This window comes from Zea mays, chromosome 1 (genome assembly GCF_902167145.1).
Source record: "Zea mays cultivar B73 chromosome 1, Zm-B73-REFERENCE-NAM-5.0, whole genome shotgun sequence".
Lineage (NCBI taxonomy): Eukaryota > Viridiplantae > Streptophyta > Magnoliopsida > Poales > Poaceae > Zea > Zea mays.
The window spans coordinates 17,670,679-17,688,689 of record NC_050096.1 but is presented as its reverse complement, the minus strand read 5'-3'; the positions used below and the strand labels follow the sequence as shown (position 1 = coordinate 17,688,689).

The following is an 18,011-nucleotide window of genomic DNA, read 5'->3' as shown; positions in this document are numbered from 1 at the left end:
GGAAGAGCACATCGGGGACTTGCCAGTTCTTGGGAAGATCCTTGGTGTCTTGGGCTTCAAAGAAGCAAAATTCAGTCGCTCTTTCTACCGCCGAAGCCGAGTATATTGCCGCAGGCCATTGTTGCGCGCAACTGCTTTGGATGAGGCAAACCCTGCGGGACTACGGTTACAAATTAACCAAAGTCCCTTTGCTATGTGATAATGAGAGTGCAATCAAAATGGCCGACAATCCCGTCGAGCATAGCCGCACTAAACACATAGCCATTCGGTATCATTTTCTTAGGGATCACCAACAAAAGGGGGATATCGAGATTTCATACATTAACACTAAAGATCAATTAGCCGATATCTTTACCAAGCCACTTGATGAACAATCTTTTACCAGACTTAGGCATGAGCTTAATATTCTTGATTCTAGAAATTTCTTTTGCTAAACTTGCACACATTGCTCATAAATGTACCTTTGATCATGTTCTCTTTATATATGCTATGACTAATGTGTTTTCAAGTGTACTTCAAACCAAGTCATAGGTATATTGAAAGGGAATTGGAGTCTTCGGCGAATACAAAGGCTTCCACTCCACTCTACTACTCATCCTTCGCCGTCACTCCGCTTCCACTCTCCGTCTTTGGTATAATCCTCACTCCTATGTTTTATTTGCCAAAGGGGAGAAAATAGTCATCAAGAGGGCTCAAATGATTCCGTTTTTGGCGATTCATGCCAAAGGGGGAGAAAATATGAGCCCAAAGCAAAAGGACCGCACCACCACCCGCACCACCACCCTAATTTTCAATTTTAACATATGATTTTCAATTAAGTGAAAATTTAAAAAATTTTGGTATCTCTTTGTGTTCTAAAGGGGGAGCAAGTAGTATTTTAAAACTTGATATCTTAAAACCCTCTTGAACACTAAGAGGAGAATTTATTTGAGGGGGAGTTTTGTTTAGTCAAAGGAAAAGCATTTGAAACAGGGGGAGAAAACTTCAAATCTTGAAAATGCTTTGCAACTCTTATTCATTTACCTTTGTCTATTTACAAAAGAATTTTGCAAAAACAAAACATGTGGTGCAAGCGTGGTCCAAAATGTTATATAAGAAAGAAACAATCCATACATATCTTGTAAGTATTAATATTGGCTCAATTCCAAGCAACCTTTGCACTTACATCTTGCAAACTAGTTCAATTATGCACTTTTAAATTTGCTTTGGTTTGTGTTGGCATCAATCACCAAAAAGGGGGAGATTGAAAGGGAATTAGGCCTATACCTAGTTCCTAAATAATTTTGGTGGTTGAATTAACCAACACAAATCTTTGGACTAACTAGTTTGCCCAAGTGTATAGATTATACAGGTGTAAAAGGTTCACACTCAGCCAATAAAATGACCAAGTTTTGGATTCAACAAAGGAGCAACGAGGCAACCGAAGGCACCTCTGGCTGAAGGCACCGGACTGTCCGGTGTGCACCGGACAGTGTCCGGTGCGCCCAGAGGACTACAACTCCAACTCTTCGCTCTCGGGAATTCTCGGAAGCCGGCGCGCTATAATTCACCGGACTGTCCGGTGTGCACCGGACATGTCCGGTGCTCCAAGGAAGCGCGGCCTACTGAACTCGCCAGCCTCGAGTTCGCGCGGCAGCCGCTCCGCTAAAATTCACCGGACTGTCCGGTGTGCACCGGACTGTCCGGTGTAATAGCGGAGCAACGGCTCTTTTCGGCGCCAACGGCTCCCTGCGGTGCATTTAATGCGCTCGCAGCGCGCGCAGACGTCAGGCTTGCCCATACCGGTGCACCGGACATCAAACAGTACATGTCCGGTGTGCACCGGACACCCAGGAGGGCCCAGAAGTCAGAAGCTCCAACGGTCAGAATCCAACGGCATTGATGACGTGGCAGGGGCACCGGACTGTCCGGTGTGCACCGGACTGTCCGGTGCGCCATCGAGCAGACGCCTCCAGCCAACGGTCAAGTTTGGTGGTTGGGGCTATAAATACCCCAACCACCCCACCATTCATTGCATCCAAGTCTTCCACTTCTCAACCACTTACAAGAGCTAGGCATTCAATTCTAGACACACCCAAAGAGATCAAATCCTCTCCAATTCCACACAAACCCTAAGTGACTAGTGAGAGTGATTTGCCGTGTTCATTTGAGCTCTTGCGCTTGGATCGCTTTCTTTCTTTCTCACTTGCTCTTGTGATCAACACTCAATTGTAATCAAGGCAAGAGGCACCAATTGTGTGGTGGCCCTTGCGGGGAAGTTTTGTTCCCGGCTTTGATTTGAGAAGAGAAAGCTCACTCGATCCGCGGGATCGTTTGAGAGAGGGAAGGGTTGAAAGAGACCCGGCCTTTGTGGCCTCCTCAACGGGGAGTAGGTTTGAGAGAACCGAACCTCGGTAAAACAAATCCTCGTGTCTCACTTCATTATTCGCTTGCGATTTGTTTTACGCCCTCTCTCGCGGACTCTTTTATATTTCTAACGCTAACCCGGCTTGTAGTTGTGTTTATATTTGTAAATTTCAGTTTCGCCCTATTCACCCCCCTCTAGGCGACTATCACGTGCTACCTGCTACTAGCAGCCCCAACAAAATATCCAAAAGGAAAACAACCCAAAAACCTTCACATCATCACATCGATGTGTTCAAAGGTGTCCCCAAAATTTAAGATTCAAAATATTATAGTTTGAATTGCATATTGGAAATATTCTATTAACTCGGGGGTTTTCTTAAAATCGGTCAAGATGTTGGATTTTTGTGCTCGAGTTGAATCTGCCTAAACCACTTGGTTAGAACCATCCTTGGAGGTCCTTGCATGTTTCTATCCAATCCAAAAGTCCTGAGAACTCATACTTAAAAGATCCAACAATTTAAAAGATAAGTTCAGGAAGGTAAAATCCAAAATGAAAACATCAAGAACTCAAGGAAGTATGACAATGGATTTCACTTCAACATGAAACACTGTGGTAATAGCCACACTTCCTAGATCTCAAGTTATACATATGAGTATTTTGTCTGCTAAAACATATGAGGATCTCAGTAGTAGTATAGAGGAAGAGACCTACAAGAGAGAGAAAGCGTGAAAACTAAACCACTTAATATATGTTAGAAAGATGGTTGGTTAGGGGTAGCCCTCCTCTTATTTAGAGGCTATTATTACACATTCTCAACATACCCTTATATATTTTAGAGCTAAACCACTTAGTCTGGAGCATAATGGTCTAAGTCCCAAACCGTAGATCTAAAAGCCACTCCCTTTATAGATTTGCTTCATCTTGACGCAACATCTATGATGGCTTCACGTACCATATCTGAAACCTGTCAGAACCACACCTCGGGTTTTAAGACAAACTTGTGAAATTGTCGTTGGGGGGTTTTGAGGCTCAACCACCAAACCACAATAGGTAGTATACCCTATATTTGTCCCGTACGTTCTTAACATGTGTGCCACTAGTCCCCAACCACGTCAGTTACATAATCCACACGGTCAAGTCCCATCGCTTGTCTTTCACCGCTCTCGGTCAATTGGCACGAAGCTGCATGGCCTTCACCTTCGTCATTAACCACTGCCTTTAGACTTCACACTTGCGCACCACAAGTCGAGAGACACGTTGCACATACTCATGTCTCGTTTGGTCCATCCGACTCAACCCCAATATACTACATCGCTGATAATCACTCATGATAAACTCGAACTATAAGGACACATATCAACTTCATATTCGCATTGAGATTCGTTAAGTCTAGCGAAATATGTAAATCCTTTAGAAACGTATTTTCTAAACTAAAAAAAATAAATCACATAATAAAGTTGACTCTAACGACCTAACAATGTTTCTGGCTTAGATTCATCACAACCTACTTTACCACCAATTTAATATTGCAATTTATGTGGATTTAAGTCTTCTCGATCTTTTTGAGATACATTCTATATATATATCATCTTGATAATAGATTTCATGCATGCCGTTTTTCTCCACAATCTGTCTCACTTCCCATGTAAATCATGGTGTTCAACCTCTCTTTAGTAATTTTCTCGCCAGATGTGTTGTTGATTATGACCATGCTTGTTATCTGTGTCATTTGCTCAAGTTAGATAGTTTATAACAAAGTTGCATACATTAAGCCTTTGTTACTGAAAGTCGCCTAGAGGGGGGGTGAATAGGGCGAATCTAAAATTTATAAACTTAAGCACAACTACAAGCCGGGTTAGCGTTAGAAGTATGAACGAGTCCGAGAGAGATGGCGAAAAACAAATCGTGAGCAAATAAGAAGTGAGACACGATGATTTGTTTTACCGAGGTTCGGTTCTTGCAAACATACTCCCCGTTGAGGTGGTCACAAAGACCGGGTCTCTTTCAACCCTTTCCCTCTCTCAAACGGTCACTTAGACTGAGTGAGCTTCTCTTCTCAATCAAACGGGACACTAAGTCCCTACAAGGACCACCACACAATTGGTGTCTCTTGTCTTGCTTACAACTGAGTTGATCACAAGAAAGAATGAGAAAGAAAAGAAGCAATCCAAGCGCAAGAGCTCAAATGAACACAAGTCACTCTCTCACTAGCCACTATTTGATTGGGAATGATCTTTGGACTTGGGAGAGGATTTGATCTCTTTGGTGTGTCTTGTATTGAATGCTATAGCTCTTGTAAGGTGTAGAAAGTCTGAAAACTTGGATGCAATGAATGGTGGGTGGTTGGGGGTATTTATAGCCCCAACCACCAAACTAGCCGTTTGGTGAGGGCTGCTGTCGCATGGCGCACCAGACAGTCCGGTGCGCCACCGGACACTGTCCGGTGCGCCTGCCACGTCACCCAGCCGTTGGATTCTGACCGTTGGAGCTTCTGTCTTCTGGGCCTCCGGACAGTCCAGTGGTGCACCGGACAGGTCCTGTGGACTGTCCGATGCGCCTCCTGCGCGTGCTCTGACTTCTACGCGCACTGTAGCGCATTAATTGCTGTTGCAGGCGACCGTTGGCGCTGTAGTAGCCGTTGCTCCGCTGGCACACCGGACAGTCCGGTGCTGCACCGGACAGTCCAGTGAATTATAGCGGAGTGGCTCCCAGAATTCCCGAAGGTAAGCAGTTCAGAGCTGGAGTCCCTGGTGCACCGGACAGTCCGGTGCACCAGACCAGGGCACACTTCGGCTGACTTTAGCTCACTATATTTGAATCCTTTCTTGGTCTTTTTATTGGTTTGTTGTGAACCTTTGGCACCTGTAGAACTCATAGTCTAGAGCAAACTAGTTAGTTCAATTATTTGTGTTGGGCAATTCAACCACCAAAATCAATTAGGAAAAGGTGTAAGCCTATTTCCCTTTCAATCTACCCCTTTTTGGTGATTGATGCCAACACAAACCAAAGCAAATATAGAAGTGCAGAATTGAACTAGTTTGCATAATGTAAGTGCAAAGGTTGCTTGGAAAGAAACCAGTAATCATTCTACTAGATATGCATGGATGGCTTTCTTCTAATTTACATTTTGGACCACGCTTGCACCACTTGTTTTGTTTTTGCAAACTCTTTTGTAAATTCTTTTCAAAGTCCTTTTGTAAATAGTCAAAGGTAATAGGATCGAAAGAAGCATTTTTCAAGATTTGAATTTTTCTCCCCTGTTTCAAATGCTTTTCCTTTGACTACAAAACTCCCCCTTAATGAGGGTTTTAGATATAGATTTTGAAGAGTGTATACCAATTTGAAATTATATCACAAGTAAGATACCAATTTGAAAAACACTTTTTTTAAAACAATTGAAAGACTAAAATTTTTTGAAATTGGTGGTGGTGCGGTCCTTTTGCTTTGGGCTAATACTCTCTCCCCTTTGGCATGAATCGCCAAAAACGGAGTCATTATAGCCCTTTTAACTACTTTCTCCCCCTATGGTAAATAACATATGAGTGAAGATTATACCAAAGTTGGAGAGCAATGCGGAGCGACGGCGAAGAATGAGTAAGTCGATGGAGTGGAGTGGAAGCCTTTGTCTTCGCCGAAGACTCCAATTCCCTTTCAATCTATGACTTAGTATGAAATGCACTTGAAAACACATTAGTCATAGCACATGAAAGAGATATGATCAAAGGTATAACAATGAGCTATGTGTGCAATACATCAATAGAAATTTCTAGAATCAAGAATATTTAGCTCATGCCTAAGTTTGGTAAATGTTTGCTCATCTAATGGCTTGGTAAAGATATCGACTAATTGTTCTTTGGTATTAACATATGCAATCTCGATATCCCCTTTTGTTGGTGATCCCTTAAAAAGTGATACCGAATGACTATGTGTTTAGTGCGGCTATGCTCAACGGGATTATCCGCCATGCGGATTGCACTCTCATTATCACATAGAAGAGGAACTTTGGTTAATTTGTAACCATAGTCCCTAAGGGTTTGCCTCATCCAAAACAATTGCGCGCAACAATGGCCTGCGGCAATATACTCGGCTTCGGCAGTAGAAAGAGCCACAGAATTTTGCTTCTTTGAAGCCCAAGACACCAGAGACCTTCCCAAGAACTGGCAAGTCCCTGATGTGCTCTTTCTATTAATTTTACACCCTGCCCAATCGGCATCGGAATAACCAATTAAATCAAATGTGGATCCCCTGGGGTACCAAAGGCCAAACTTAGGAGTATAAACTAAATATCTCAAGATTTGTTCTACGGCCCTAAGGTGAGTTTCCTTAGGATCGGCTTGGAATCTTGCACACATGCATACGGAAAGCATAATATCCGGTCGTGAAGCACATAAATAGAGTAGAGAACCTATCATCGACCGGTATACCTTTTGATCTACGGATTTACCTCCCGTGTCGAGGTCGAGATGCCCATTGGTTCCCATGGGTGTCTTGATGGGCTTGGCATCCTTCATCCCAAACTTGTTGAGTATATCTTGAATGTACTTCGTTTGGCTAATGAAGGTGCCCTCTTGGAGTTGCTTCACTTGAAATCCCAAGAAGTACTTCAACTCCCCCATCATAGACATCTCGAATTTTTGTGTCATGATCCTACTAAATTCCTCACATGTAGATTCGATAGTAGACCCAAATATAATATCATCAACATAAATTTGACATACAAACAAATCATTTGCAAGTGTTTTAGTAAATAGAGTAGGATCGGCCTTTCCGACTTTGAAGCCATTAGTGATAAGAAAATCTCTTAGGCATTCATACCATGCTCTTGGGGCTTGCTTGAGCCCATAAAGCGCCTTAGAGAGTCTATAAACATAGTTAGGATACTCACTATCTTCAAAGCCGGGAGGTTGCTCAACATAGACCTCTTCCTTGATTGGTCCATTGAGGAAGGCACTCTTCACGTCCATTTGATAAAGCTTGAAGCCATGGTAAGTAGCATAGGCAAGTAAAATGCGAATTGATTCTAGTCTAGCTATGGGTGCATAGGTTTCACCGAAATCCAAACCTTCGACTTGTGAATATCCCTTGGCCACAAGTCGGGCTTTGTTCCTTGTCACCACGCCATGCTCATCTTGTTTGTTGCGGAAGACCCACTTGGTTCCTACAACATTTTGGTTAGGACGTGGAACTAAATGCCATACCTCATTCCTCGTGAAGTTGTTGAGCTCCTCTTGCATTGCCATCACCCAATCCGAATATTGAAGTGCTTCCTCTAGCTTGTGTGGCTCAATAGAGGAAACAAAAGAGTAATGTTCACAAAAATGAGCAAGCCGAGATCGAGTAGTTACCCCCTTTTTGAATATCGCCGAGGATGGTGTTCACAGGGTGATCTCGTTGAATTGCTTGGTGGACTCTTGGGTGTGGCGGTCTTTGATTTTGCTCATCTTCCTTGTCTTGATCATTTGTATCTCCCCCTTGATCATTGCCGTCTTCTTGAGGTGGCTCATCTTCTTGATCTTCTCCTTCAACATCTTGAGCCTCATCCTCTTCTTGAGTTGGTGGAGATGCTTGCATGGAGGAAGATGGTTGATCTTGTGCTTGAATGGGCTCTTCGGATTCCTTTGGACACACATCCCCAATGGACATGTTTCTTAGTGCGACGCACGGAGCCTCTTCATCATCTAATTCATCAAGATCAACTTACTCTACTTGAGAGCTGTTAGTCTCATCAAACACAATGTCACAAGAAACTTCAACTAGTCCAGAGGACTTGTTAAAGACTCTATATGTCCTTGTGTTTGAATCATATCCTAGTAAAAAGCCTTCTACAGCCTTAGGAGCAAATTTAGATTTTCTACCTCTTTTAACAAGAATAAAGCATTTGCTACCAAAGACTCTAAAATATGAAACATTTGGCTTTTTACCGGTTAGGAGTTCATAAGATGTCTTCTTGAGGATTCGGTGAAGATATAACCGGTTGATGGCGTAGCAAGCGGTGTTGACCGCCTCGGCCCAAAACCGATCCGAAGTCTTGTACTCATCAAGCATGGTCCTTGCCATGTCCAATAGAGTTCTATTCTTCCTCTCCACTACACCATTTTGTTGTGGCGTGTAGGGAGAAGAGAACTCATGCCTGATGCCCTCCTCCTCAAGAAAGCCTTCAATTTGTGAGTTCTTGAACTCCGTCCCATTGTCGCTTCTTATTTTCTTGATCCTTAAGCCGAACTCATTTTGAGCCCGTCTCAAGAATCCTTTCAAAGTTTCTTGGGTTTGAGATTTATCCTGTAGAAAGAATATCCAAGTGAAGCGAGAATAATCATCCACAATAACTAGACAGTACTTACTCCCGCCGATGCTTATGTAAGCTATCAGGCCGAATAAATCCATGTGGAGTAACTCCAGTGGCCTGTCAGTTGTCATGATGTTCTTATGTGGATGATGAACACCAACCTGCTTCCCTGCTTGGCATGCGCTACAAATCCTGTCTTTCTCAAAATGCACATTTGTTAGTCCTAAAATGTGCTCTCCCTTTAGAAGCTTGTGAAGATTCTTCATTCCAACGTGGGCTAATCGGCGATGCCAGAGCCAACCCATGTTAGTCTTAGCAATTAAGCAAGTATCGAGTTCAGCTCTATTGAAATCAACTAAGTATAGCTGACCCTCTAACACTCCCTTAAAAGCTACTGAATCATCATTTCTTCTAAAGACAGTAACACCGGTATTGTAAAAAGACAGTTGTAACCCATATTGCATAATTGGGATACAGAAAGCAAGTTGTAATCTAATGAATCTACTAGAAAAACATTGGAAATGGAGTGGTCAGGTGATATAGCAATTTTACCCAATCCTTTGACCAAACCTTGATTTCCATCCCCGAATGTGATAGCTCGTTGGGGATCTTGTTTTTTCTCGTAGGAGGAGAATATTCTTTTCTCCCCAGTCATATGGTTTGTGCACCCGCTGTCGATGATCCAACTTGAGCCCCCGGATGCATAAACCTACAAAACAAATTTAGTTCTTGATTTTAGGTACCCAAATAGTTTTAGGTCCTTTGGCATTAGATACAAGAACTTTGGGTACCCAAACACAAGTTTTTGATCCCTTGTGTTTGCCCCCAATATATTTGGCAACTACCTTGCCGGATTTGTTAGTAAGCACATAAGAAGCATCAAAAGTTTTAAATGAAACATTATGATCATTTGATGCTTTAGGAGTTTTCTTCTTAGGCAATTTAGCATGGGTTGATTGCCTAGAACTAGATGCCTCACTCTTATACATAAAAGCATGATTAGGGCTAGAGTGAGACTTCCTAGAGTGAATTCTCCTAATTTTGTGTTCGGGATAACCAACATGGTATAAAATGTAACCCTCGTTATCCTGAACCATGGGATCCTTGCCCTTAACAAAATTAGACAATCTTTTAGGCGGGGCATTAAGTTTGACATTGTCTCCCTTTTGGAAGCCAATGCCATCCTTAATCCCAGGGCGTCTCCCACTATAGAGCATGCTTCTAGCAAATTTAAATTTTTCATTTTCTAAGTCATGCTCATTAATTTTGGCACTAAGTTGAGCTATGTGATCATTTTGTTGTTTAATTAAAGCTAGGTGATCATGAATAGCATCAACATTAATATCTCTACATCTAGTGCAAATAGTAACATGCTCAACGGAAGATGTAGAGGGTTTGCAAGTATTCAATTCAACAATCTTAGCATGCAAAATATCATTTTCATCTCTAAGATTGGAAATGGAAATATTGCAAACGTCTAATTCTCTAGCCTTAGCAATTAATTTTTCATTTTCATTCTTAAGGCTAGCAAGAGAAGCATTCAATTTGTTAATCTTAGCAATAAAATTGGCATTATCATTTCTAAGACTAACAATTGCATCATCACAAACATCAAGCTTCCCAACCTTAGCAATTAAATTGGCATTCTCATTTCTAAGGTTGGAAATAATATCATGGCAAGTGCTTAGCTCACTAGTTAATTTTTCACATTTTTCTACTTCTAGAGCATAAGCATTTTTCACTTTAACATGCTTTTTGTTTTCTTTAATTAGGAAGTCCTCTTGGCTATCCAAGAGTTCATCCTTATCATGAATAGCACTAATTAATTCATTCAATTTTTCTTTTTGTTGCATGTTTAAGCTGGCAAAAAGAGTAAATAAGTCTTCCTCATTATCACTAGAATTAGCCTCATCGCTAGATGTTGCATATTTAGTTGAGGATTTTGATTTTACCTTATTCCTTTTGCCGTCTTTTGCCATGAGGCACTTGTGGCCGACGTTGGGGAAGAGGAGCCCTTTATTGACGGCGATGTTGGCGGCGTCCTCGTCGGAGGAGGAGTCGATGGAGCTCTCGTTGGAGTCCCACTCCCGGTAAACATGGGCATCACTGCCTTCTTCTTGTAATACATCTTCTTTTCTCTCCTCTTTCCCTTCTTGTCGTCGCCCCTGTCACTATCACTAGATAATGGACATTTAGCAATGAAATGACCGGGCTTACCACATTTGTAGCACACCTTCTTGGAACAGGGCTTGTAATCTTTCCCCTTCATTTGTTTGAGGATTTGACGGAAGCTCTTGATGATGAGTGCCATCTCCTCATTGTCGAGCTTGGAAGCGTCGATGGGGATTCTACTTGGAGTAGAATCTTCTTTCTTCTCCTCCGTTGCTTTGAATGCAATGGGTTGTGCTTCGGGTACAGAGAAGGATGCGCCTTGCTCGATGATCTTTTTGGAGCCTTTGATCATTAGTTCAAAGCTCACAAATTTACCTATTACTTCCTCGAGAGACATTAGTTTGTATCTAGGATCACCACGAATTAATTGTACTTGGGTAGGATTAAGAAAAACTAGTGATCTTAGAATAACCTTGATCATCTCATGGTCATCCCATTTGGTGCTCCCGAGGTTGCGCACTTGGTTCACCAAGGTCTTGAGTCGGTTGTACATCGCTTGTGGCTCCTCCCCTTGGTGAAGCATGAACCGACCGAGCTCCCCCTCGATCGTCTCCCTTTTAGTGATCTTGGTCACCTTATCTCCTTCGTGTGTCGTTTTGAGTACGTCCCAAATCTCCTTGGCGCTCTTCAATCCTTGCACCTTGTTATACTCCTCTCGACTTAGAGAGGTGAGGAGTATTGTGGTGGCTTGTGAGTTGAAGTGCCGGATTTGGGCAACTTCATCCGAATCATAGTCTTCATCCCCTACGGATGGTACCTGTACACCAAACTCAACAACGTTCCAAATACTAGTGTGGAGTGAGGTTAGGTGATGCCTCATTTTGTCACTCCACATGTTATAATCTTCACCGTAAAAAATCGGTGGTTTGCCTAGTGGAACAGAAAGTAATGGAGTACGTTTAGAAATGCGAGGGTAGTGTAGAGGAATCTTACTAAACTTCTTGCGCTCATGGCGCTTAGAAGTTACGGACGGCGCGTCGGAGTCGGAGGTGGATGGCGATGACGAGTTGGTCTCGTAGTAGACCACCTTCCTCATCTTCTTTTTCTTTTCTCCACTCCAATGCGACTTGTGTGAAGGGGATTCCTTCTCCTTGTTGCGGGACTCCCCCAATGGAGCCTTCCCGTGGCTTGTAGCGGGCTTGTCGCCGGTCACTATCTCCTTCTTGGTGTGATCTCCCGACATCACTTCGAGCGATTAGGCTCTAATGAAGCACCAGGCTCCGATACCAATTGAAAGTCACCTTGAGGGGGGTGAAATAGGGCGAATCTGAAATTTATAAACTTAAGCACAACTACAAGCCGGGTTAGCGTTAGAAGTATGAACGAGTCCGAGAGAGAGGGCGAAAAACAAATCGTGAGCAAATAAGAAGTGAGACACGATGATTTATTTTACCGAGGTTCGGTTCTTGCAAACCTACTCCCCATTGAGGTGGTCACAAAGACCGGGTCTCTTTCAACCCTTTCCCTCTCTCAAACGGTCACTTAGACCGAGTGAGCTTCTCTTCTCAATCAAACAGGACACTAAGTCCCTACAAGGACCACCACATAATTGGTGTCTCTTGTCTTACTTATAACTGAGAGATCGTAATAACAACCTACCAGAGCTATCAAACTCTCACATTGGCTAGGTATTTACGCTTATAATTGAGAGATTTTATGCTCAAAACTTAAGGTTTTTACGCTCCAACCTGGAGATGCGTTCACCAGTGAACAACATGTTAGATTTTTTACGCAGTGTACTGAATTACATAAATACTTACACCGTGTAGTATAATTAATATAATTATATATCATAAACTAGTTCTAATGTGTTTAGCTGCATGGTTGTTGGAGAGATCCTATATTTATGAAGCAATTAAACATTAAATACGATTTTTTGTTTCTATGCATGCAATTTATTTCCTTTCATTGCACATTTTTTCATCATGAATTCGTGTGCATGCAGCTCGTAACAGATTTTTACGCAGTATACCAAATTGCATAATTATTTACACAATGTAGCATATTTAGTCTCAGTATATATCATAAAATGGTCCTTACGCGTCTAGCTGCATGGTTGTTGCAGCGATCCTAAATTTATGGAAGAAATAAAGGATTTAAAAATAGAAACCGCCGTACATATCTTTCCTAAATTTATGCGCATGCATTGGATCGTGTTTGACTCATGCATGCATTCCTTTTTTTGCGCTAACAGACGTGGGGTAGGTGGCGCACCCGATAGCCTGGTTGGGCGCGCTGGATTGAACCAGTTTGCAGCGGTGGTCGGCCTGGACTTCCTTTAACTATTGGAAGCCCAGGGCTCCCGTTATACCTGTCCTATATATATATATATATATATATATATATATATATATATATATATATATATATATATATATATATATAGTTTATATATTAGGAGCCCTGGGCTTCCAGTAACTAGAGGAAGCCCAGGTCGGACGGTGCAATCCGGTCGAGTCAGACCACATCCAGACGTCTATAAAACAAGACCCGGAGTGCTAGGGTTCAGTTTTTTACGCTCCACCCCGATTCATTAGCGACGCCGCGTGCGACGACGGCGGTTGCCAGAGCGTGCGCGACGGTGGATCCCCAGCCGGTGGCCGCAACTCCATGACCTCGACGCACGGTGGCGGAGCTTCCTCGATCCGGAGTAGGGCGGCAGTTCCCAGGTCGGCGGCGGCGGCTCCCCGATCCAGAGGGCGAGCGACAGCGGGGCCCTTGTGTGGGCAAGCGGCGGAGTCCCCGAGGTCCCGAGGAGGCGGCACTTCCAAGGCCGGCGAGCAAGCGACGCCCGTCGACGTGCGAGTAGCGACGGCGACGCATGAGGCGCGATCTTCGAGCGAGCGGCGTCACGGAAGGCCCGAGATGCGCGCAGCGATGATCGCGCGTGACATCCTTTGATCCGGCGCAGTTTTCTTTTCGATTATTGTGTTTTATGCCTATCACATGTATTATTTACGCCAAAAACTGTACGATTTTATGCTTAAACACAGAGTTCGTATATCAGTTTACTGCATGCACATTGGAAAGTCAATTCCTTGATTTATGCTGTTTGTAATTTACGCGCATGCAATGAAAACTCCCACGATTTTTGGCATAATTTTTGGATCTGTATAAAAATAGAAACCGCATGCATGCGGCTGCCATATTCTCGGATCTGTCATAAAAATATGATAGTAATAACAACCTACTAGAGCTATCAACCTCGCACATTGATTCGGTATTTACGCTTATAATTTAGTGATTTTATGCTCAAAATTTAAGGTTTTTACGCTCCATCCGGGGATGCGTCCACCAGTGAACAACATGCAGATTTTTTACGTAGTGTGACGAATTGCATAAATACCTACACAGTGTGACATATTTAGTATGAGTATATATCATAAAATGGTTATTACGATCTATCTGCATGGCTGTTGGAGCGATCCTAAATTTATGGAGGAAATAAAGCATTTAAAGTAGAAACCGCCACACATATCTTTCCTAAATTTACGCGCATGTAAGGGAACGTGTTTGACTCATGCATGCATCTTGCCATAATTTTTGGATCTGTATAACCGCATGCATGCGGCTGCCATGTTTTTTTGGATCTGCCATAAAAATAGGATCGTAATAACAACCTACTAGATCTATCAACCTCTCACATTGGCTCGGTACTTACGCTTATAATTGAAGGATCTTATGCTCAAAACTTAAGGTTATTACGCTCCAACCCGGAGATGCGTCCACCAGTGAATAACATGCCAGATTTTTTACGCAGTGTAACGAATTGCATAAATAGCTACACCATGTAGTATAATTTGTATCAATATATATCATAAACTAGATCTAATGTGTTTAGCTGCATGACTGTTGGAGGGATCCTATATTTATGAAGGAAATAAAACATTAAATACATTTTTTTGTTTCTATGCGTGCAATTTATTTCCTTTCGTTGCACATTATTTTTATCATAAATTCGTGTGCATGCAGCTGGTAACAGATTTTTACGTAGTATACTGAATTGCATAATTATCTACACAGGATAGCATATTTAGTAGCAGTACATATCATAAAATGGTCCTCACGAGTCTAGTTGCATGGCTGTTGCAGAGATCCTAAATTTATGGAGGAAATAAAGCATTTAAAAATAGAAATCGTCACACGTATCTTTCCTAAATTTATGCGCATGTAAGGGGATGTGTTTGACTCATGCATGCATTCATTTTTTGCGCGCAGAGACATGGGCGCGGGTGGTGCAACCAACAGCCTGGTCCAGTCGGTGCGCTGGGTTGAACCAGGTTGCAGGGATGATCGACCTGGGCTTCCTTTAACTATTGGAAGCCCAGGGCTCCCGTTATACCTACCCTATATATATATATATCATCTTGATAATAAATTTCATGTATGCCATTTTCTCCACAATTTGTCTCACTTCCCATGTAAATCATGGTGTGCAACCTCTCTTTAGTAATTTTCTTGCCAGATATGTTGTTGATTATGACCATGTTTGGTATCCGTGTCATTTGCTCAAGTTAGATAGTTTATAACAAAGTTACATACATTAGGCCTTTGTCACATACAATGAGAATTAGTGTTCTAATGAATATATCAGCTGATTGGTTAGGCAGATGAGTGGCGCCTGGCTCGAGCGAGCGTGGCCCGCAAGAAACGAGATTATCTGGAGTATCTATACATGCAGCTGGAGAATATGTTTTTAGCCTGTGTTGCATGTGTGGGTGTGGAGTGTAGACTCAGCCTCGCTATATGCAATTAACCAAACAAGGGATGTTGCTTGGTTAACACACGCACTCAGTTTGGATCCACTCACTCAGGATACCAATCAGGCGGATATTTATAAATTGTAAAGTTCTAACAAGACTTCATTTGAGCTATTGATGTTAAGGAGCAATTTTTGTTATATACACATGTGTATAGTTGTTTGATGAAATGCACGCGAGTGATCATGCTGCTTAGTTGGCTGGCTCACTTCCGTTCTCCATCTCTGTTGTCATTCTTGTTTCATATGAGCCTTTTGTGCGCCGGCGCGAATGTGTTTAGGTGGATGATTGCCATCGTTATTGATGAAAGGTGTGTGAACGACAACTGCCATTAGAGTCGGATGACCATCTATGGGCACGCGATCTGGTCATTGTTGAACAACTCATGATATGTCCACGTCGGCAGCGGAGCTCTAGAATGCATGGCTGCTTACTTCTTCCAAGAAAGACTGAACAAGTGTTCATACGTCTCTGTACTTGCTCGGAGCCCATAGACTGTGGGCGGGGGCGCCCACAATATTGGGAGAAACCGGTGCGGTGCGGTGCGGTGCGGTGCGGGCTGTGTGGTACAAGAGCCCACGGTCTTGGCCGGCCCACGTCATCCGGTTCATCTATTTTTAGAGTTGCCACGCGCGAGACTTCCCGCCTCCCTATCCCTCTCTAGTCTCTACCCCCATCTGTAGTGCGGTCTGCGGCCAAGCAGAGCCCGGGGAAACGATCGAGACGATATGTGCGGGGGAGCGATCCTTGCCGAACTCATCCCAGCACGGGTGCACCGGCCGCTGACCGCCGCCACGCTCTGGGCGGCGGCCCTGAGTGGGACCACTACCGTCGGCAAGTGGAAGGCCGATGCAGCCGCCGCTACCGACGACGACGACGACGAAGAGTTCGAGGCCGAGTTCCAGCTTTTCGACGACGATGACGAGTGCGAGGCCGAGTTCCAGCTTCTCGACGACCACCAACCATCTCCCGCAGCTTCGCCTGAGGCCAGCGGCTGCAAGCGGAAGCCTGCCCTTGCTCCTCCTGCTGGTACGATCAGTCAGAGACCACCACACCACTCCGACTTGGGAGCGTTTAATTTTCCGGCCGCCTCTATAGTTTCCAACCAAGCATCGCACGCACGCGCGCGGTTTTCAGGTGCCCCCGCTTCCACGGATCCGGCGACCCCGTGCTCCAGGAAGTACAGGGGCGTCCGGTACCGCCGGTCAGGCAGGTGGGCCGCGGAGATCAGGGACCCGCGGCAGGGGCGCCGCGCCTGGCTCGGCACGTACCGCACCGCCGAGGAGGCCGCCCTGGCGTACGACCGCGAGGCCCGCCGGATCCGCGGGAAGAGCGCGCGGCTCAACTTCCCGCTGCTCATCCCGCACGAGGGTCCCGGCCGTCACGCGCGCACGCCGGTGGCCATCGACCTCAACTTGCCGCCCGTCTCCGACGGTCTCGGCGTCCCGGCTCCGGCTGGCGTCGGCGACGACGGCACGGCGAATGCCGACGGAGATGCAGGTACGCAGTGTCCATGCACGAGCAAACAAGGCACTAAGCTACGTGTTCACCGATACGGTGGCGTGCGTCGTCGTTGCTACACATCACAGATTCACAGCTACATGCATGTCTTGGCAGATATGGCCAGTACTAAGACTCAGAGCACGCTAGCGCGGGTCAAGGAACTGATCGCGCAGGGACCTCACGACGAGCGGCTGGCGGCGAGGATCGTGCCTGAGCTGATGATGCACGGGAGCAGGGACGAGGCTGCGGCGTTGATCGCCGAGTTCAGCCGTCAGATGGAGGAGATCGCTGCGTTGCGGAGGGACCTTGAGACACGCGAGAGGCAGCTTGTTCAGCTGGTTTCTCTAGTACTTCGTTGACCACTCACTCCGATGATGCATGATCTGATGACTGTCAAGTGTGAACAATGTGTTTGTGACACTAGAACAGTCATCATCTACTGCTATAGTTATAGGTCCTGTTTGGTACAACTTATTTTCAGCTTCTTCACAAATTTAAGCAGAAGTTCTGCCAAACAGTTAGCTTCTGCAGCAGCTTATCAGTTCAGCTGCTTCTCAGAATACACTAAAAGCAGCCAATAAGCAGAAGCTGCTTTTCACCAGCTTCTCAGATAAGCTGCTTTTTCAACAAGCATCAGCTATGCCAAACAGGGCCATAGCCTTGTTTGCAGCTTATTTCTATAGAATTTTGCTGGGAGGCTGGCTGTCTCGATCGATAATCTATCTGTCTGTTTGGCTAGAAAATCTGAATGTTTGGCAATACTAAGGCCCTGTTCCAATCTCGCGAGATAAACTTTAGCAGCTTTTTTTTAGCTACTTTTAGCCATTTATAATCTAAACAAGAGAGCTAATGGTGGTAATTGAAACTAAACTTTAGCACTTCAATTCATATAGCTAAAGTTTAGCAGGAAGCTAAAGTTTATCCCGTGAGATTGAAACGGGGC

At 44.2% G+C, this 18,011-nt stretch overlaps 1 protein-coding gene across 1 annotated transcript; it reads left to right on the top strand.

Moving 5' to 3' along the window:
* The first annotated feature begins 16,247 nt into the window (after positions 1-16,247).
* LOC100216626 (uncharacterized) lies at positions 16,248-17,777 on the top strand. The gene is made up of 3 exons (NM_001143039.1): positions 16,248-16,594; positions 16,703-17,065; positions 17,183-17,777. Exons 1-3 carry the CDS (start codon positions 16,294-16,296, stop codon positions 17,425-17,427), a joined length of 909 nt encoding a protein of 302 aa, NP_001136511.1. The 5' UTR covers positions 16,248-16,293; the 3' UTR covers positions 17,428-17,777.
* Positions 17,778-18,011: the final 234 nt, after the last annotated feature.